General features: G+C 37.4%; 1 protein-coding gene across 8 annotated transcripts in view; it reads left to right on the top strand.

The window, feature by feature from the left end:
- The window catches only part of L3MBTL3 (L3MBTL histone methyl-lysine binding protein 3), a 76,546-nt gene that overhangs the window by 33,647 nt on the left and 20,266 nt on the right, over nucleotides 1-22,633 (top strand). For all 8 annotated transcript variants that reach the window (XM_085055970.1, XM_085055969.1, XM_085055972.1 and 5 more), the window contains exons 9-16: nucleotides 240-375; nucleotides 3,802-3,893; nucleotides 4,417-4,568; nucleotides 13,027-13,103; nucleotides 14,505-14,590; nucleotides 16,724-16,834; nucleotides 18,493-18,607; nucleotides 21,777-21,879. In XM_085055970.1, coding sequence (XP_084912096.1) covers nucleotides 240-375; nucleotides 3,802-3,893; nucleotides 4,417-4,568; nucleotides 13,027-13,103; nucleotides 14,505-14,590; nucleotides 16,724-16,834; nucleotides 18,493-18,607; nucleotides 21,777-21,879 — 872 coding nt within the window. The remainder of the gene's footprint in view (nucleotides 1-239; nucleotides 376-3,801; nucleotides 3,894-4,416; nucleotides 4,569-13,026; nucleotides 13,104-14,504; nucleotides 14,591-16,723; nucleotides 16,835-18,492; nucleotides 18,608-21,776; nucleotides 21,880-22,633) is intronic.

The following is a 22,633-nucleotide window of genomic DNA, read 5'->3' as shown; positions in this document are numbered from 1 at the left end:
TATCCAGCTTTTAGTTAATTCTTTTGACCAGAAGAGGAGGCACTCAGACTGAGAATAGTTTTGCCTTTTAATTCTTTCCCTTTTATCCAAGGAATTTATTCATCTAGTGTTGGATTGAGCAGAAGTAAAAAGCTGACTGAAAACGTGGAGCTATTATACATAATATTGAATGGAAGCAGTTATGTGTAGGGCAAACATCTTAAAACATTGTGTTGTATGTTGTCAATTCTTGCTTTTAGGTTTGTGGCTACAGAATACGACTCCATTTTGATGGATACCCAGATTGTTACGATTTCTGGGTGAATGCAGATTCTTCAGACATTCATCCTGTTGGATGGTGTGAAAAAACAGGTCACAAGCTTCATCCACCTAAAGGTATTGTTTAGTTTCAATCTGTGTGTCTTACGTAGTTCTGAGACTGAGACTACCTGTGTAATGCTGTAATTTTTTTTTTTGCAGAAATGTCTTAGTTCATTTAGTCAAGAGCATTTGAAAGTAGCAAATTAAACAGTGACTCTTGCCTAAAATTTCAAGTTCAAAAGCATACCCCTTTTATTCAGTGGAAATTCAGAGAAACCAAGTAAACAAAATGGACCATAAGAGTAATTCATAAGTCATTAGGAAAGAAAACTGAGCAGCAAACCTAGACCCCAAATGAATGCTTATTACAAGGAAAATGGCAGCATACTGGTGATATATATGCTTAAACTGAGGTCTCACAGCCAGCTGAGAATCCTTTAGTGGAAGGTCTTAGTTCATTTTTGCTACTGCATATTGATCACCGTTATTGTATATGTGTCAGTACAGACTAATAAAACCTGCTCTTTCCACAAAAAGTAAGTTTGAAACAGGGACAAAAAGAGGAATGAACAGATCAATAGGGAGAAAAAAAAGTAAGATTGCAAGCCTGAAAGTGTAATTTGTACATGGGTTATGTAAATGGTATACAGGTGTTGAAATGTGTGTAATTTGCTTGCATAATTAATTTCATCTCACATTATGCAACTCTTCTTTTGGCAATTGGAGGGCATCTGCCCTGGATTGTACCATGAAAAAGAGATAAATGTGGTCCTTTTGGAATGCGGAGGGAGTATGTAGGGATGAAGGGAGCAAGTCCTGAAGTCAGGCAAGTGAGAAATAAATGAATGTGCTGTTTCAGTGTACACAGTGAGAGTAATATGATGTGATTTAGAAAGGAAATGAGGAGTGCAGAGTCAAGAGGATGTGTTTGCAGAGACCTATAAAACTGTGGATGTAAGGGCTCAGGTGTGGAAAGTGAGAGTAAAACCTCTGGAAGTGTAGGGGCAGGGGACCTGCCAGTGTGTGGAGAGGATGGCATTTCTTTGGGTGAGCTTTGGAGAAACATGAGCTGCTCTTCTGAGTGTTCTGCAGCTCCACTCTGTGCTGCCACTTTCCTTGGGACACAATTCTGCATAGCTGCCTGTATAGATACAGCAGTTTCTTGAACATAAATAAGAATTCCTTAGAAGGTTGGCCTTTGCTTATGTAATAACTTCTGTGTAGCAAAATGGGTAGTCCCCGGTTAGAGTGTTCCTGATGTTATTACAGTGTGCTTAGTAAGTTTTGTATCTGTGACAAGGGTTTGTCACCTTTTGCATCTTACATACCTGGCTTAGAAAGCTTTTGTTACTGTGAATTATCGCTGCTGGAAGAACTTTGTGGGGTTCTGCTTTTCCAAGGGGAAGGTTAGTATGCCAGTTGTAGGTTGTTGGGTCTTCTGTTTTTATTGGGTTGGAGACATTGTTTATGTTTTGCTGTGGTATGACATTTTAATGATTTCTGTAGTGCCCATTGCAAATCGTGTGGATGCTAAAGCCAATGCAAGTATGACATAGGGCACAGGATTTATATAAAATAGCACCTCAGAGGCGAACTCAAAGGTTTGTATTAGTAGCCTTTCATTTTCCAGCTAAAATGCAAATTTATGGCCTTCATGGTATAAACCCTAGATAAACCTGTTGGTCAGACTTGGAACGGGGTGCAGGAGGGTGGGGAGTGAGGAACATGAGAAGGGAAGATTATTATTCCAGATGTTTACTGATACATATTTCTATCCTTGTTTCTTAAAATGGAAAGGCTGGGTAGCTCCTAGTGCTGCTGCAGGCCAGGCCTTGTGCTGGGATGTCTTCCATCCCCACTGCAGTAGAGGCAATAGGTGGCTGCTGCTGGGCTTCCAGCAGGCCTAGGGGAGAGAAGCGTTCTCTGGAATCAAACTGGGTTTCACAGAAAGAAAAAAAGGTGGTGTTACAGGACACTATTCAATTTGGGTAGAGAAGGTCACTTTTTTATCTCACAGAGGCAAAATCTGCAGCAAGAGAATGGAGGTGCATGTGTATGTATATGTGGAAAAATTCCATGGACTGTTCTATATCTCCAGTGAATAAATCACATTGACCTTTCGTCTTGTCCTGAGAGATGAGTTAGGAGCTAAAGATCTCCCTTTCTCACTTGGTGACAAGAGGACCTACACTGCCCAGAATTTCTCACAGTCTACTAGAACCAATTGTTTTTTCATCAACTTTGTCCTTGTCCCAGTACCTGTTTCCATCACACATGCAGTAGGTGCAAGCTTTGTGTTGTCAGCTGTGAGTTTGGACTTTAGGTTTGAATACTCTCCAGAATTACAAAGGGAAAATTAAAAGCCTCAGTACCGTATTGCTTTAAAAATGGTTTCAAATGGTCTATAGCTACAGTGCATCAAGACAAGAGGCAATTGGAGTATAAAGAAAAGTATCATTATTTGGACTTGTAGGTTAATTTATGTTGACTAATATTTAAAATGAAAAGTGAGAAAGCCCTATGCAGAGAAGGTGAAGATAAAGTGCTTTAAATTTGCGGTTCCTGGGATAATATGAGAATCTTGGGTTAATCAAAGCAGTTATCTCTGGCATATTTGAGTAATACTTCAAGTAGTGAAGAGGTGACACATTTCAGTAAAGGCAATCACTCACTGAAATTTGTTGTGGTTTTGGTCCTGCTTTACTGGGTTGTAACATATTGACTAAAATAGATGTTTCTATAACTATTACGTAACAGAAAAAGTGAAGGAGGATGTCTATTTGCTTCCAGCTCCTAGTATTGTTTTGTAGATTAGAACTAGAAGTGGTTTATTGTAGATTATTTTGTGCAGTTCAATATATTATGAATTATTTGTATTTTTTTGTATTTACTTGTTCTTTTCCCCTAAGAAACTGAATATTAACAGAAATACAGATTTCTTTCCAGGTGTGGTATACACAGAATAAAAAATTGCATAAAGTCCACGCAGGGGCTAGTTTGCACTGTAAATGCATGAAGGGTCCTGGGGCATTGATTCTGTAAGCAACTGTTTTGATATAACCTAGGGGGTTTGTTTTAAAGCTAGTAGTGATGATGCTATATTAGTGATAGCCTGGTGATGTAATAGGGTGAAGTCTGGAGGAAGAGAATTTTTTTTTATTGGACTGACTGGCATTGTGGGAAGAGCTTTGGGATCTGTATGTCTTCTGCTGATTCTGAAGTAGAAACAACAGACAGAAAAGCAGCTGGAGAACACTTGTTGGTTGTGTATGTGTCAGTGAGACCAACAAAGGGAAATTATTTGGAACCTGTAAGGCAGACAAGTGGCAAGATGAGGTTTTCTTGGGGAGAGACAAAGAGGTGACTTGTAGCCTGTGCTGTGTCTGGAGATATTTGTTCAAAGGGAAGAAGATTGTAGTATAAAATTGGTCTCTTATTGATACATGCACCTTGTGTCTCATACCTATCATTTCTTGCCCTTCTTTTATGACCCTCTTTTAGGATATAAGGAAGAAGAATTCAGCTGGCCCTCCTACCTAAAGGCATGCAAGGCTCAAGCTGCTCCTAAATCCCTATTTGAAAACCAGAATGCAGTAAGTACTCACTTGTTACTAATGGTGTAGTTGTGAGTATGCTCATGTGTGTGGTAGAGACTCATAGCACGTTTCAGTGATGGCAGACTTGAGACCTGAAATTTAAGACAAAAACTTTTACAACAAAGTGAGCAACATTCTCCACTGCAGCTAACCTCTGCAGTTCCAATTCATTATTTTTTCCAGTGCATTCAGAAACAGTATTTTAAATTAAAGTTTTATTATTAGGGCTGTGTCTTGCACTGTAATGCTGTGGAACAAGAATGGTCTTTCAGAGAGAGTATCTAAGACAGAGTTAAAACTAACACATTTGATTTTAGCAGCATGTTTAGGACTCATTTTTTCACAAACCACAACTCTCTATGTTTGAGCATCTCTCGTGTCAGCTAATTAGGCTGCTACCAGTCTGTTGAGACAGCTAATTGGGAAACCTGGAAATGGCGTGAATGTATTGATTGTGGACACTGGGGAGATTCCTGGATTTATAGTATTTATCTTCAGTTAAATGTCTTTCTCTATGTAGACAGTGATTCCGTCGGGATTTCGAGTGGGGATGAAGCTGGAAGCCGTAGACAAGAAGAACCCGACTTTCATTTGCGTTGCCACGGTAACAGACATGGTGGACAATCGTTTTCTGGTTCATTTTGACAACTGGGATGAGAGTTATGACTACTGGTATGATGTTTTTGTTTTGTATCCTAGTGAGATGTATCAGAAATGTGTTAGCTTTAAGTGCTGTTTTCTGTGATACTTTCCAGACTGGTCATAGAGTTACCATACCAACTTTTGTAAGTAACTCTTTCTAGATTTGTAACTATGGCCACTAAAGTATGTCTCAATGGCAGACTGGAGAAATTAAATTTACCATGTCAAGTTGCACATAAAATGTGCTGAGATTGTGCTAAATGAGTGCTCATGTGTGCTGCTGCATCTGTAGTTGTGGATTGATGTCTCATTTGCGTTACATATTATCCATGAGATTGATATCTTTAGTGGAGAATATGCAGCATGATGACAAGACTAACTGTACTTGGAATTAGTTTTACATGTAGTTGTAAATTGAAGGAAGGGCTGCATTTATTCATAAAGTTCTTGATCCTCTCATGTTGTTGAAACCAAATCATAGTCATCTTCTATAAGGCAGCAGGATAGTGGCAAAACCTGGGCTTAGTCTTCTGTGTTTTACATTCCAGTGAAAATTGGGATCCTGCTATCATGATGTGTGTTAGAGATGACCTTTCTTCTTGTTGTGTGGTGGAGGGGCTTTGTGTGTATCTATATAGGAAAGTCAGTGAATGGAGTAGGACATACTAGGATGCATAAAGATAATGAGGGAGATTTAGGCTGTCACAGTGCAGGTTTGCCTTTGCACTTCGATCTTCATTTGACAGATCATTTGGAGCAATCTAGTTTACCTCACAGTCTTGGAAGAGTAAGATACTGCAGAACAGGTAGAGCATTGAATATATCCCCCTCATGTCTGTGATTCAGCAGTGGCAACTTAATTGTGTAGCTGAGCTTATAAAAATAAATGAAGAGTGTTTTCTTCATCTGTATTCGATGACTACTTAGGCAATATGTCAATGAGAATGTCAAAAACTACTGAAGTAACTTCAAAACTTTGTGAGTCCATCTCTTGAAATAATAACTTTTCGGCCAGCATGACAAATAAACTGAAGCGGAATTGAGTTATTGAAGCAGTGGTGAACCGTCATTTAAGTGAAGTCAAGAATTTTAGACCATATGAGTCAAAGACCAGAAAGATTAGTAATTACTTCCATGGAGAAGTAAAACAAACCATACATTTTCTCCACAAAGCATCAGGAAATTGGGGACTGGGAAAATTTGCTCTGGATTTCCTGATATTTGAATGTTCGCTAATAACAGATATGACATAAATTACTAATTAAAATGGCAGTTAGGCAGTTAGGGAAAACACAGTGTGATATAACCTATAGTTTGTTCAGAGGTAGCATTGGTATCTTTCTGAAATGCTGCACTGTATATATTAGAAATGTCCTGAATTTCAGACTTGTTAATATTCCAATGTCAACAGGAACTTTGCCCACCAATCTTTTCAGATGAGCGAGAAGCAATTCTTAAGTACATAACCAAGGTTTACGTTTGTAGTATTAGTTATAGTATTCTGAAGTGGATTTTCTGAATTTTGTATGTAGAATACATGACATAAAACCCTCTTAAAGGATGAGGAAAATTTGAAGTGGAAAATCTATGGGTTTTCCTGTACATTTTGAGAAATCATTTGAGCTTTGTTTATACTGAAGTCAAGCATAAGTTTTGTTCTTCTGGTGAAATTTTGAAATATCTTTCTGGAAACAGCAAGGAGATGCTCCTGGAAGTACTTTACATGGAAATTAAATTCTAAGTAATGTGGCCTCCTCTCAGCATTGCATTGAGAAAAGTGAATAGAGAAAGAAGGAAAGAAAATGGGAGCAAAGAGTAGCAAATGAAAATTGCAGTTGAATGTCCGACCGAAAGAGAGCTTGAAAATACAACCTGAATGCATCCCACTTACATTCTTAATTTTAGATACCAGGTTTGTAGGGGCCTTAAAATATCTTAGGTGGATAAATTTCATGTCTACCAACTGCTGTCTGTAACTAAAAAGGAAAATGTTTTTTGAGATAACCCAGAACCCAGCCTCACAGTTTCCCTGTGCCTGCATGTAAGTTTCAAACTCAGAATTATAATGAAGGTGAAATGACTTATTTTGTGCATGTTGGCTATTTTCAAACAAGTACCTCTTTTTTCTTTATACCTTTTGTGTTTTATTTGGAGTAGACTGAACTTTCACATTGAGGTTAAAAAAACCTTTCCTATTTTTGGATACCTGAAGGAGAGTTTACTGATTTTACTGACTTCAGGCAACAGAAATCCATTATCAGCACCTGAGGGTTTTTAAGCTTAAGGCTTTCAGCCTGAAGATACTCTTTCTTCCTCTCTTTCTGTGCATTAGAAAATATGTTTTTGGTTGAAGATAAGTATGCTGGCTAGAATTAGTCATTACAGGAGCTCTTTAATGCATCGTCATGATGCTTTCAGTGTATTGTAAGTCCTATTTAATTTTCCTTTGATAGTGGCTTTTAGATGGAAGAAAAGTGAACGAAATTGCCAAATTCAGGCCTTTACTTAACGAAGGAGAATTTTGACCTGTATGCCATAAGCCTGCAGGTCCTTTCCATCTGCTCCATCTCTTTTGATGAAACATAATACTTATTTGAAAGCTAAAGGCATTCTCTTTCAGTGGAACTTCTGAATTTTCTTACCATTTTCTGAACCTGGAAGTAGCATTGGGAATCTTTGAGTATGTCAAAACTGCAATTTAACTAAAGGTCCATCCTGTATTCCTCCATTCTCTTACATCAGTTTCGCTTACACTCAGATCAGTGTTGCCTCTGGTTCCTAATTCTTTTGTGACCAAATGGAAACACAGCCAGAGCTCATGAAAGAGGTGAAAGTGTGCCAGCTTGTTGCTGTTTGCCCACAGGAGAAGTGGAGCAATGGCGGTGCTGGATGTACTGCAGCCCAAACTTGCTGCTTCAGAGTTCTCTGGGTGCCCTCACTCACCCTTGGCTTGGTCTGAATTCCCCTGCAGAGAAGGAGCTACAGTCAGCCTTTGGGATCAGCTTACCAGGAGTGTGTTAAAATACATTGCCATGCATTGGTCATTGCTCTCTTCCTGTCTGTCTTGCATTGAAAAATTATTTCTGAAGCCTCCTGTGAAAACAAACTAGCTTTTGATTTTTGGAACCATCTTCTGATCTGTATGACTTTTGGAACAGACTGGATTTTGGTGTGAAACTAAGTAAGAGGCCAGCCCTCTTCTCCATCAGTATTTACTACTTCCCTTGCAGCCAAGTCCTTAAAAGTTGCACTCTGCTTGTTTCATTTTTGAGATAATTAACTTTGCTTCACTCAGTCTTTGAAAGGAACAGTCATTTTGGAGGGGTTTTATTATGTCAAAAAGGAGATAAAACAATCTTAAAGAACCATGAGTCACAGTGCATGCTTTTAACTATTTAAATGGATAATGAACCTATATCTGACCCTAAAGCTCTAAAATTTCATGTGAATCACCATGCAGCTTTCTTATCAGGCTTTAAATATAAAATATGGTAATGTTTAATGGTAATGTTATGCCATCTCTGGATGCATGCCATAACCTCCTGGATTACGTTTTGAGAAGTCCTGACCTAAAATTATACCAGCTTTATACTTGTCAATGATGAAGTATTCTCAATTATGCACTAGATGGGGCTGCAGGATGGTTTTTATGTTTTTTCTTTCTTTTTTTAATGCACTGTTAGATGACTGACATCTCACAATCAAGAACTTGTACAAGTAGCATTCTTTAGGGTATATTATTATTTGTGGGTGTATGGCGCATGTGTGTATGAGTGGTTTTTGATAGATAATATTTTCGTTACCGAGACTGTTTCTACACTTAGTAAAGTGAAAATCAAAATATTGAAAGGTTTGTTTCCCAAGAGGGAAAATCAGAAATCACTTCAAAACAGAAAATTGTTACAAAACACAACTTACTCTAAAGACAACACTGACCATTTAATAAAAAAATCTGTCCAGAGCTTCATGTAGAGACCTATTTTGGAAAATACTTTTCTGATATAATTGAATATTAATTTTTCAGCGGCAAGCACTGTCATCCATCTCTCTTGATCTAGTTATAATGAGCTGTATATGTGAAACAGATTTCTGGGAAAAATTACCAGGAGACGTGAAAGTCATCAATAGAAAGAATACTAAGTCTTCTTCCATGTGTGTCTTCCATTGGGATGTGCTCTCCTGCCGTGAGTTAAGGGCTGTTGAACCTTACACGTGTTCCTCTCATGCGGTGGTGCATGCACCAGGGGATGGTGTCAGCTGCCCTCGGTTTTCCTTATTGCAGAACTATTTCCTGGCCATTTACATCATGTGGCTCTTCCCTGCTTTGATGTTTTTTCTGTAAAGATGTCCATAATGCAGCAGGCTGTCACTTGTTCTGTCCCTCTGTGTGGCTCTCTTATAGGTTGAGCTGGTGCTCTCTGCTGCTTTTGGCTCCACTTCAGAGCTTGCTGGATTAGCTTCAGTTTCCAGTACGGATATTAGATTTCTTTTTCTGTCTGCATGTTCTCTCACAAGAGAAAGCATTGTTCACAAGTGACATGAATTGTGTGGACATTGTAATCTTATTTTATTAGTCGAGCATGCATTTGTCACGTTCCTACTGCTTGGCAGAAGGTGGTGTTAATGCTCTGGTATTGTCCAGGGACAGGTAGTTTTGGAGGTGCAAAATCCTTCAGCTCCTGCTAGTGTTGGTAATCTTTTTTGGCCTAGCAAGCATCCTCACAATTCATGGATCATCATGTTTTATGAGGCATGTGAGCTGGGTGATCTGCCTTCTGTTTTGGAACAAAGGAGATAAAAAGCTGTGGGATGTGGCAAATTGATTGTGAAAGGTCAGTGTGTGTAGCCTTTAGCATTCCATTTGACAACTCTTGGGCTTAGTCTGATAGGCTATTGTTGTTCTTCCAAACTAGATGTATGTCCATTAAATAACACACATTAAAGCATAATAGTTTTATTTTAGATTGTGTGTGACTTTTACTGATCTCTACTTTCTATTGTTAAATGAGCTGTTAGAAGCTTAAAGACTGTGTGAAATCAGTAGGTGAAGATGAACTGTATGATCTGACTTTGCTGTAACAGGGATCTTTCTTTTTCCTGAGCCCACTGTGGTGGCAGAAACTTCTTATGGTCTTGTGTGTAATGACTGCTTTTCTTTTAAAGCAAATCAAAGTTTGAAGATGTTTCATAGTGCTATCTTGCAATGCTGTTGAATCACGTGTTGCTGTGTGTTTCATGCTCACTGTAATGTCAGAGCATCTTGCAGGAATGCATCTTTTATTGCAACATTCCTTGATCATTTGCTTCTTCTTGGATCTTCAAGGCAAGAAGTGTGTGCAGTGGCACTCACTTTTCAGAATTTAATTAAAATGTGTGTTCAGACTATGCTGGAAAAAGCAAACCAAACCAAGTGCATTTAGAAGGTTTGTCCTGGTAAGCGTTTTTACACATCTGCTTGATAATTTTAATCATAATACTGGTAATACCATCCTGGCCTCAAACATGGGTCTTGTTCCCAAATTTACCTCAGGAGATTTTGAAAATAATTTGTGAACTTTACTTCAAAACATTTTAGGAATTGAGAGGATATGTCTTTTCAGTGCAGAAGTATACCTCATCCATGTAAAACTCCCAGGGTGGGAGGCATCAAAGAGAGGAGTGCTGCCTCGTGCTTGTTAGCTTCTCTTCATAGTTACTGTAAAGGGAAAAGAGGTGAGAGAAAGCATGAAGGGCTCACCTTCTTTTTTTTTAATTTGTTTGGAGCAAAATGTTTCTAGGAGTCAGGTGCTGAGTTTTAACAGTGCCAAATTGTCACAAAAGTTCTTTTGCTTCCTTTTATTGATGGCAACTTCAGCAATTTAGAGAGTACCTGGTGTGATACTATAAATACTAAACACTTAGCTTTATATATCGTAGAAGGACAAAAGGTTGGTATTTTTGAACTGAGTTAAATCCTTGGCTATTGTCAGAACCATTACGGAGTCTAAGATAGGTTTTATCTGCTGGGAATTATCTGATTGGCATCATTACAAAGAAATACTAGCAGAACTGTTTCATATATATAACCACAAGATAATTATATTATGTTGGCCAGTATTTTTCATCATTAGTGCTTCACTCTGTTAAGGTAGAAGGCTAGAGGAGAGCTTGTTGTGAAACAATGTTTTGAGGCACCCAACCTGCATTTCTGTTGTTGAAGTATATCCAGAATGAGTTTTAGACATCATACAAAATTTTTTTCAGATTAAAAAAATTGTTATTCCATATATTTAAAATTTGATGTACTCCTTTGTTTTTCTTTTATGCAGCACAGATTCAAAACTGCAATGTGGTATAGCCTGGAGTCTAGTCTACAATCTTTTCTGTTCTGTGTTTCCTTTTGCAATCCCTACAGTATGTTTGTGTTCCAGATCGGCAGACCTGGCATTTTGAATCTTAAGACTATGGAGTGCCTGCATAATTTACCTTTAGTTTCTTTTTCTTCATACACAGTTCATTGCACCCTTTTAGGTATTGCACATTATCAGCATGTGATATTTTAGAAGTATATAAATTAGTATTGCTAATTAAGGGAACTTAATTTGAACTTCCAGCATGCTAATTAATACCTTCTGGGTAGATACAGATAATGATTATATTATAACACTCACAGAGAGCAGCCTGCCAGTGTTCAGATATTTTGCATTAGTAACTCAAGTTGAGGGAAAGTGGAGAGAATACTTGTTATTCTCCAGCCTAATAACAGAGATATTGACTTCAGAGAGGGATTAAATAGAACCTGGGTAATGAGTGGTTTGGTATTTTACTCAGTGATTATTGTATATGAAGGATGTGTCTTCATGCGTGGTTACTCTCTGCTTGTCTTCTTTTCTTATTAAATATTTACAAAGTGTTTTGGAAACAGCAGGAGGAAGGCATGGTGTTTCAATCTAGGCTAGTGCTTGGCTGCTTAAGGTTGGTTTCTTGATCCTCCCTGGGGAACTGAGAATGAAGGCCTTAGCCACTTCAACTTTCTCTGCCTTCAGTTTGTTGGTCTCACTGGGTCCTAGAGAGTGGAACACTCCCTAGGCCAGTGGAGAGATTAAAATGCTGGTGGGATTCTCCAGAAGAGAGAGAGGGAGTGCAGCTGGAAATACTTAATGTCAGCTACTGAAACATCTTTTGGGTTGGGAAATAGTGGAGGAGATAGTGCACTTTAATACTGAATTTATGTAACATGTAACTAAAGAAGAAATTGGGTGGAGTAGGTTCCTGAGAGAAGTGAGGTCCTTGAGGGCAGATCTGCATGGGTATTACATGGTTGTAATATACGAGTTTTCAGCTCAGTAGTGGCAAAGAGCATGTTTGCACAGCATAGTGCAGTGCCATGCAGAGTGGTGTTGGCCTTCTGTGTCAGCAGCATGTTTCTTAGTCATCCTGGCTACATAAACCCTTAAGTACTTCATTAAAAAAGCATTGTCAATTTTTCAGCCAACTCAAAAACTATCAGTAAGTATTGATGCAGACACAGGGATGGTGCATGTTTCACAGCAGTATCTGATAGCTTTTTACTTTCCATGTAGATCAGTCATACTTTTGGCCTTTACTAATAATACTGAGTTATAATAATTTCAGTATATGCATTATTTAGACTGTGTTTTATTGTGCAAAATGTATTATGTTATGAAATAATATGTAGTAAGGATCTATAGTTCTGTACCTAATAATTTAACATTACAGAGGGCTTAAACAGGTTTTCTCTTGCCTGCTTTTATATCAGGGGTTTTTATTGTAATTTGTGTCTTTCTTGTTTGTTTTTGTAAGAGGGCTTGATAGCTGGCACCTACTGCCGTTTTCTTCTGTGCACAGTTAGCTTACCCAGTGAGCACAGTGAGAGGGATCTCTCACTGCTTCAGACAGATGCCAGCACGTGTCAAGTGCAGCTCACCCTGCCTCTGTTAGTCTTCTGTGGCTCTTGTGGCATGCCACAGGCAGCAGCAGTAGTGCAAAAAATGATGCACTTTGCAGAAAATACAGGAAGTTTTTAACCCTTGGAGTAAGATTGTTTGATCAGGTTTTTAGAGAAGTTTGCAGTCTTGGATCACTAATTCTTTCATGTAGTTTGGGGCCTGAAATGCTTGTTTTGTTGTTCTTCGGGGTTTGTGTGTTCTTGCAACCAGCCAACATGATTGTACCAAGAGTCTCTGCTTGTGAATTTTTCACATTCAGCATTATGGCTTCTCAGTGGAGATCTACCACTAATTTAAAGGACTTGATTTTTTTTTTTTTTTATCTTCCAGTGAAATTGTAAATAAAGCCTTATCCTTGTATAGGTGGCAACAACTCTGTGTTAGATGTCTTTATATCTTCACGTTATGCTCTAGGCATAAGTTGAAAGTGTCATGGGTTGTTTGGAATTCAGGTCTCTCTTGTAGGTTTTGGTTTGTAAGCATAATAGGGTGTCTGAATAGCTGAATTTTCAGGCCCTTTTTTCCTCCCCTTCCTCCAGGTGTGAAGCAGCTAGCCCACATATTCATCCTGTTGGATGGTGTAAAGAACATAAAAGAACTCTCATCACCCCACCAGGTTTGTGTCTTGTTACATGTCTGAAAGATTTAAGGAGATTTAAGGTTTATAGTCAGCTAGCATCATTAAAATTTACAATAATCTTTGTTACCTTTGCTGATCTTTTTCTTTCTGTATTTAGGAGTTAATATTTACAGAGTTGTAAATTTTCTGACAGGACTTAATATACTGAAAATAGAAGTATAAGACATGTTAGGTGTCAGGAATGCAAATGTATACTGGTTTAGTGAAGAGACATCTACTCACAAAAGATATCCATTGAAATCTAAGCAAGTTTATATTTTTGGCTGAATTCTGAAAATGCTGATAAAGCAAATTCCAGGTGTATGAGGTCATTGCATAAGAAAAACATCTTCATGTGAACTGAGTATGCAAGGTAATGGGTTGATAAGAAAATTGCGTTATGTGATTACAGAATCAAATTTGTAAGGGGTCTTTGGAACGAGGGAGGGCACTATGAGAGAGATGATGTAGAAGAAAGGAAGTGTGTTCCTTGGTGTGAAAATTGAGACTGTTTTTCAGGACTGCTGTGTATGTCTGGATGACCTAAATTCCCTGTTGCAGAAATTGGCATCTCTGGTCTCAGAACATGGAAAGTTTTAATTAGTGAAAACCGACTTTGACGAAAATTCTAATAGCCCGGAATCTTGAAAAGTTGTAAGCAGTGTGTCTGTCAGGAGGTTAATTGCAGCCTATTATTCAGTGAATCCCTTGTAAAACAAATTAGAATTGGTTTTGTTCTGTTCTGCCTTATGAATAATAATGTTTAGACTTCAAATTAAACTTCTGGTGCAGAGTAAAGGCGAAGGACAGGCACTCCCTTTTCTTTAAGAGCCAAGCTCTCATTGTGTTTAGTCCATAGGGTGTTTATAAACATGTATTGTAAACAGTTTCTGAGAAAGGCAACATCTTCTTTCATGATGTCTATAGATCATTTATAAATGTCTAGGGTATTTTGTTAGAAATTTAGTTTAAAATTGCTCACTAAAAGAGTAACAAGTAGTCAGGTGTGCTCAACTGTGGTACAAAGCTATCATTTGTTAGACTGCTTACCAGTGAATGACTGTTTATTATGTGAATTGATTTTCTCAATTAAGTGGGCAGATATTTCCAGTCCACATTATTTATATTGCAGAGGGAATCACAGAAAATTCTCATATCCAAAGCAGTTGTGTACAATAGGTAGTTAGTAGTGTATATGAGAGGATTGTTGGCTCTTTCTAACCTGTATAGTGAATTTATCAGAGACAATTTAGAAGAGCCTTTCTTGGAATTATTTTTTAAGTCCAAAGCATAAATCAAAATAGTATTGTAAAAGTGCTAGGCACTCTGTAAATTAGACATTAACTTCATTTTTTTGCACTGCTGTGTTTAATATTGCTCGTATTTCTTCTGTGCCAGATTATCCTCACGCTAAGCATTTTTCTTGGGAGAAGTATTTGGAAGAAACCAGTTCATTACCTGCACCTGCAAGGGCTTTTAAAGTGGTGAGAAAATGTTTAAAATTTTTTGTACTTTTAAGTTCATATGACCGATTAGTTTAAGAAGAGAGTATGTATATGATGTTCCTATGTTTTCAAATGTATCCAGTTAATTAGTTGCATAATAGGCGGTTTATTTTTATGCAAATTTGCAGTTCACTGTTAGAAATCAGATTATTATAAATCGCTATTAATGTGTTATTTTAATTATTGTAAATGGGATTAAATGCTACAAATATATTACTAATGAGTGTAATTTGCTGTGGAAAATTACTGCCTGCTTATTACAAATAATGAGATAGCTACTGAGTCATGATAACATATTTTGAAGATTTGTATTTCTGTACTTTTTATGTGGTGTAATAGATGCAGTGTAAAAAGGATTGTAAGAAGTTAGTCTGCTTGTCCGGCTAGTCCATTGCCTCAGGCAAGAACTTTTTTTCAACACCCTTTAGCAGACTTTTTCTTCTACAAACTTGCAACTGGGGCACATGGGCAGCATCCATGGGCAGCTCCCCAGCTTAACTATGGTCTTTGTGGGCAACATCCTTTTCTTTTGTCTTTGTACTTGCAAGTTTCTTTCAGCGATCTTTTTGAGCTCTTCATTTCAGTGATGGTCACTAATGCAGAAAGAAATTACACAGTGGCTTGAGCTGAAAAGAACCTTAAAGATGATCTAGTTCCAACCCCTCTGCCTTGGGCCAGAACACCTTCCACTAGACCAGGCTGCTCAGAGCTCCATCCAGCCCGGCCTTGAACACTTCCAAGGACCAGACATCCACAGTTCTCTAGGCAACCTGTTCAAGTGCCCCATCACCCTCACACTAAAGTGTCATTTCCTAATACCTAATCTAAACATGCTCTCTTTTAGTTTGAAACCAATTCCCCTTGTCCTGTCACTACATGCCCTTGAAGAAAGGTCCCTCTCCATCTTTCAGTTTGGTCCCCTTCAGGAACTGGAAGGCTGCAATTAGGTCACCCCTAAGCTATCTCTTTTCCAGGCTGAAAAAACCCCAATTCTTTCAGGCTTTCCCCATTGGAGAGGTGCTCTATCCCTCTAATCATTCTGGATTGCTGTTGGGAGCCAGTGTCAGGTGGCCAGTGGCTCCCAGCCCTTGTCTTCACAGCACACTGAAGCACATTTGCCTCAGCTTTTCATATTAGGGACACTAATTCTAAGTAACACTTTGCTAAGAGCTGGATTAACAAAAGCCACAATGTGGTGTTCCTGGGGTCAGTAGATTACCAGAGTTTATTAATGACCTGCAGTTTATCACCCCAAGGGGTGTCTGGCTTAATAATGTTTCTCAATTTGACATTCTCAGCATGAATACCCTGAGCAAGGATTAGGAAGGTATTTGGTTATATCTGAGACAGTAGCACTGTTTTATATTGTATTATGAGAGAAAATTGAGTTCTTAAGTTGCAGCTGAAGAAAAAACACCAATACTCTGGGAAGTCCTATAGGGACAGATACATTATTTCCTAAAAAATTAGCGTAAAACCCATAAGTTGTGAATATGTTCCTTTAAAATGTGAATAATTTTGCTTTAGTTTTCATAACTGCAGATGACAAATGCAAAATCTAATACTTTTACCAAAGACACCATTTTTGTCAAAATAGTATTAAAACCACAGGCATTTGGTCCTGTTTGTTACTGTTATACTGTGGATTAGTTGTGTTTTCAGCCGGAGACTGAAAAAGAGTTTTATTCATGAAGCGAAAATACATACTAAAAAGCACAAATATTTTTCCTGTAGACAATTTCATAGACATTTCAGGTTGCTGGTATGTAATGCTTTATAAAATACTGCATTGAAACTGTTGGCCAAAATCTCTAGGAAAACTTTTCTAGAGAATTTAGGAAAAAAACTGGTTCAAAAAAAAGATTCCCATTTACTTGGGTGGCTTGAATCCAGTTCATTCTGGGAGAACCTGGAATCCTAAAGTAGTTACTTTGTTTCACTAGATTAATAACACTACTTTGAATTATGTCTTTATGCTTGAATTTCTAGTAGAGGGAGGGCAGATTTGAAAAAATAAAGGCAAAAAGTTTTTGATGGATTATATATATTTTACAGCTGCATGAGATTTTGAGGTTTTGTTCCGTTTCACATAGTGTTGGTCTTCTTTTCTAGAAACCTTCTCATGGCTTTCAGAAAAACATGAAACTTGAAGTGGTTGACAAGAGAAATCCAGTGTTTATCAGAGTAGCAACCATTGTAGATACTGATGACTATAGAATAAAAGTAAGTTTCTCTGACTTATTGTACTATCTTGCTTAAGTAACTGATGAGGACTTTGTAAAACCAAAATCCTATAGTTGTAAAATTAACCATGGAAGGAAATGGGTGGCATTGCTCTGTCCTGCTAAGCTTTTGCTCTTGCTTTTCACTAATTAATATATGTATAATTCCTTTGGAATGGGTTGTTTTATTGTTCTTAGTTGAGCTGACATGGGTAATTAGAGAGCAGAGTTGAATGTATTGGAAAATTGCTTTGGGAACAGTTGATAGAAGAAAATTGTCTATTCTGTCAAGAAACATGATTATTTAATATCAAGTGTCAAAAGGCTGCTTTGATATTTGTATTATGGACCATAAAATATTTGGTCTAGATTAATTGAAGCTGTCTCTGTAAGCTTGCAAGGGGAAGGCAGAGATATATGTAAGATACAAAACAAATGGCCATGATCTCTTGTCCTTTTTCAGTGATTTCTGCAACTCTGAAGTTTCTGTTAATTATGGGCTTTAGATTGGATTAATCTAAGTTAATGTATTTTTAATGTATTTTACAGAAGTTGTATACTTGAATTAATTATTTTTATATTGTACAAAACCAGTTTCCACTGTGAACTCCTTAGCTATTGGAAGGGCTAACATATACCAGATATCCAGTTAGAAAGACATGAAGGATGTATGTGTGCTGTTTTTACAGATTTATTAGGCATATCTGTTATTTCAAGTAGGAGATGCAGCTGACATTTCATTTTGAATCATCTGAATTAACGGCTCCTAGGGAGTCATCAGAACTAATATCTTCACACCTACATGTTTTGTACCTTAAGTTGGACATGCAAAACAAACAAAAAAACCCAAACAACACAACAAAACAAACAAAAAACCCAAAAAACTCCAAACAACAAAACACCCATCCCAAAATAAAGACCCACTCCCCAGTCTAATTTATTAAATGACAGGATCTGTAACTTCTAGGCTAGTAATTTGACTCCGTAGTGTATGTTGAAAGAGCTCTGTACATATCTCTGTGTTTGTGCATCTACATGTGCGCGTGAGAGATCCAAGGATTTACTAGTCCAGAGGTCATGCAAGACTTGAAGATATTTAGCTTTCACATGAAATAAAAAAGTGTGTATAACCCGTTCTGGTGTTTTCCTGGCAAGTCACATACTTCATTTTCTCCTCAGTTTCAATTCTTTGTCCTGAATAGTCTGATTCTAGTAAAATTGTGTGTGATGGGGGGGATTGTTTGTTTTTTATAGATAAATTCCATTTTTTCAGTTCTTCACTTCCTGCTCTGCTGTTCTTATATCCAGTTCAAACAGGAGATTAAAAAACATTTGGATTTTTGTTTGTGTGGTTTTTTGAGAGATGTAAAAGACAGAAATTCATGCTTAATTTAAGTATTAATGTGAGAACTGCTTTATTCCTGGGATTTGAGCGTGATAACACAGTAAACAACCATATAATGGTTGTTTACTCTTTACTTTAGTGAGAATATGCCTGGGTCCAGAATGTAATGTACATGTATTTTCTGTGTAACAAATACAGTTTTCTGAAAGTGACTTCTGCAATGGACATGTCATTTCTAGAGATTACTCAAGTAAACAGGTTTTATGGAGAATATTCCTGCTCTAAAATGTACTATTTTCCATTTTGTATTTTAGGTTCATTTTGATGGCTGGGATAGTATTTATGATTATTGGACTGATGTTGACAGCCCTGATATCCATCCTGCAGGCTGGTGTGCAAAAACTGGACACCCTCTTCAGCCCCCACTCAGTAAGAGAAAGCACACTGTAATGTAATGTAATGATGGTAAAAGGCGTGTGTGCTGTGCTGTCTTTTTTCCCTGCCAGTGCCATTCAAGGAAGAGAAGCCACTACGATATGCAAAATAATTGCAAATGGGACATTTAGTGTAAATCAACAGTCAGTAATTAATCACTTTTTAGTAGATGGCTTTATTGACCCTCACTGCAATGGAAATACAAGAACCACAGTGAAGACCAGAAGTAATGTGAAAGATCTGTTGTGTAAAATCCTGGCCCTCTCAAAGCCAGTGCTGAAACTGCTGTGGCACTCAGTAGGGATAGGGTATCACTCTTAAGATCCTTTGTTCACATCTCTCTTGATGGTTAGCATGCATTTTGGCTCAAAGGAGTACAGACTACACTGAGAAGGCACTGCTTTCAAATGCTGTGGCAAATCCTCAAAAACAACTAACTTCCTTTTCTTGTTCAGCTGAGCAGAGAGGGATTAATGGTGCCTGCACTGAAAATAAATCCAGCAGAAGCATGGTACCAATAATAACACTGTATTTACCAGCTTGCTCTCTCTGGTGGATTTTGTTTTACTTGTTGAAGAAGTGGGAGGTAAATGATAAATGAGACTGAAGGTTGCAGGGAGAAGAGACTTTATGGTAAATATATCCCTGCCTAGGCCGCTGTGTTTCTGGATAACAGCAGTGAAATCACTTTAGCCAAACTTTGAACAGATGAGTTTTTAAGTGAGTGCTCTTCTCTGAGATTTGTTTATGTAATGACTCTGAGGTATTGTTTGCACAAGTGCTGAGTGTTTGCAGCTGTAACAAGATCAGAAACAACTGTGCTTGGAAAATAAGAAATGCTGAGCAATGCCAAGTACTCGGAAAAAAATTAAATGTAAAATAACTGGGATAAGTCACATACCGTGGGAATGTCTTACCTGAAAATCAAAGTGCCTCAACTCAATGTTCCTAATGTCAAGAAGAAATGATTCCTATCCAGGGTGTGATCAGAGTGTATTCATTAGTTTTCTGAGCACTCCAGAAGTACAGTGATGACTGCCTGTTAGGAAGTTAATCATTCTGCCTTCAGAGTCTGAATAGAGTGCCGTAAGTGCCAAAGCACAAAGTGAATAATGAGGGGAAGACAGGATGCCGCATATCTGCATCTTGATCTGAGATGTGCTGTCCTGTGTGCTGAACAAGCAGCCCAGTGGGAAAAGTAGTCTGTGGCCACATAAATAAAACCTGTATCACATGACAAAAGAGCTGAATCAGGTTGCAACATTTCTATTATGTGAGATTGATTTAGAAATAAAAATCTTAGCCTAGGTGGGAGAATAAAATTCATAAATTCGTTTTTGAGGAGACTTTAAAAGAAACAAGGTACAGGTACCCATCACATAAAATACATCATCTCCTCTCGATGGTGGCTTGGGAAGCACTGTTGATCCCTTTTAAGTTGTGACTGTTAGCAGTAACTTTTGGTTATGCTACAAGAATCACGATGGACAATATGACAGGAAAGGAAGTTGACCATCTATTAAATAGGAAAAAAGTAATAAGCTACACAAATACCTATAAAATACAGTGGGTACTGAACAAAATATTATTCCAACAATATGACTGTTTTACTACCATATAAAATATTATAAAAATATTAATATTGTTTCCATTTAAGTTAAAAAGCATTGCCAGACTTCTGCAAGGGTTTCATAAGGAGGGAGGAAAATACTTTACAAGATAGTTTCTGCCTCAGTCAGTATAATAGGACTTTTAACGAGATCCCTGTCTTTAACACTAGAAGCTTTGTGTGAATGCTGTGCAATATTAGCAGTATTAGTCTAGAGCAGTTACCAATATTCATATATTCATAGTATTTTCACATATAATGAAGTCATCCTGATGGATTATGACCTTTTTGATAGCAGTTAGGAAATTAAGAGCCATGTATTGGTGTTGATTTTAATATAGTTTCTCAGTGATGCAAACAGCAGCTTCTTCCATAAACATGAACAACCACTTGCAGCTCTTCTAAATTACATTTGTAACGAGTTTGAATATTTTAAGTGAGAACATTTATAGGGAGCTAGTTTTTACAAAATCAGAACATCAGTGAAGCAGGACTTCCCTTTACAGAAACATCCCTATTCAAATAACTCTTCCTCTGAGTGCACTTACTTGTTACATTATAAGAATCAATTTTGCATAAAGGTAGAATAGGTGAAATTCCCTATTCTCTCACCCATTACACTCTTTAAAGGTTATAGAAGTCTTTGGACTTCAGTGTAGTCATAATGTAACATTTGTATAGTTGGAACATTTCATAAAAAAAGCTTTTGGACTGCTCTAATTATACATAATAGTTCTCTGTCTTTCATTATCCATCTGTGAGCAAGAATCTTATCTTTCAGCTAGAAAAATCTATTTAAAATGACTTTTTCATGTCTATATTGTTATCTGCAGGGGGAGATACAAGTTCATGTACTTTTCAAGAAGAACTGGTACTAGAGGGCGACAGTGTATGTTTGCAGAGGTGCAGCAGGCGTTCCCAGTGTCACATACTGGAGTTCTTGCTGTGAAACTGTGGGTTGTGTACTATGTTTGCTTGGACCTCAAAGCTCGTTTGGGCATACATGCTTTAATGTCTCTGCAGGCATCGTTACAGGTTGATGAAAATCAGATAGACACATAAATTCAGAGAAGTGAAAACGTCAAAAATCTCATGGCTTGGTCTTTTTGGCAGTATTTTCAGCCTTTGTTTTCACATCTTGTTTACTGGAAAACTTCAGCTAAAATGTGTCAGTGCACATTACAAACACATCCCTTGTCTTCAGGAATGGGGATATGGTAACTTACTTTTTCTGTGGTCTTGCAAAATAACCAGGTTCTAAATAAATGTAGATATAGTAGAAGTGAAATCTGATGTCATGCAGCTCCTCCAAGATTTGTGTTCTTTATATAGATCTAGTTCTGTTGTAGAGATTTACCTCACACAGAATAAAATTACTTCTCCAGTGGATTAAGTTTAAATCCATCATGCTTTTACAGAATGCATTATTAAAGTACTTCTGTTTACTTATTTCTTCATGCTTGCTACAATGCACTGGTATTTGTGCATATTTATATAGGTTTTAAATATTAAATAATTTTTTAAATCTCATTTGTAATTTCACCTGGCATGCAGGTCCCTTGGAATTGGTGGAAGCTTTAGAGCATGGAGGGTGTCCTACAGCCGGATGTAAGGGAGTTGGACACATTAAAAGAGCAAGACATATTGGCCATCATAGGTATGTTCTGTGAAACTGATTTTATTCTTTCAATTGAGGGATGTGTGCAGATGTTTTTTTTTAAATTGTTGTTCTCAAGAAAACAGATCAAAGCTAGAAAAAAAATAGGAAATCTTGTAAACCTAAATATGCAATTATTTCAGTTGCCATGGTGAGCATGCTGAAATAAACATTAGCAATCTGTAACTTCATTTCACCAGGGTGTGCTAAGATTTGTCATACATTACTTTTTGTCACAATTGGTAGATTCAGTTACTCTGTATTTGGTCCTATGAGGATTCCTCAGCTTGCTGTCCAGATTGCTAAATGTTACAGACAGATATGTATAAAGCAATAACTTCTGAACCTTTTAAAATATGAGGCCACTGATTTTATTATGGCTTGGATGTTTTTGTTCTGCTTGGTTGGCAGGGGTAAGGACTTGCTTCTTGGCTTGGAACAATGCTAGTAAGGAAATTCCGATTGACATATTCCCGAATGAGAGCTTGCTGCTTCTGTTTAGCGTTTCTAAAAATGCTTTGTTGAACACCTTCTGGAGTATAATATAGAAATATAGATATCTCATCCTAGAGAGTAGATAACATTAGCATGGGAGAATGGAAAGGAGGAGACAGAGAGACAATGAGAGAGTAAATGGAAAACATTTCCCAAGTTGAAATTTTATTATTTTAAAAATACTTAGAGTGTGAGGTGAATCTAGACTATTTCAGTGAGGGATATACAAATAATACAGTATGTTAAGTTGAGAATTAAG

This window comes from Lichenostomus cassidix, chromosome 3 (genome assembly GCF_008360975.1).
Source record: "Lichenostomus cassidix isolate B80296 chromosome 3, HeHo_3.0, whole genome shotgun sequence".
In the NCBI taxonomy this organism is placed as follows: domain Eukaryota; kingdom Metazoa; phylum Chordata; class Aves; order Passeriformes; family Meliphagidae; genus Lichenostomus; species Lichenostomus cassidix.
The sequence above is the reverse complement of the archived record's forward strand: the minus strand, read 5'-3'. Positions and strand labels throughout refer to the sequence as shown.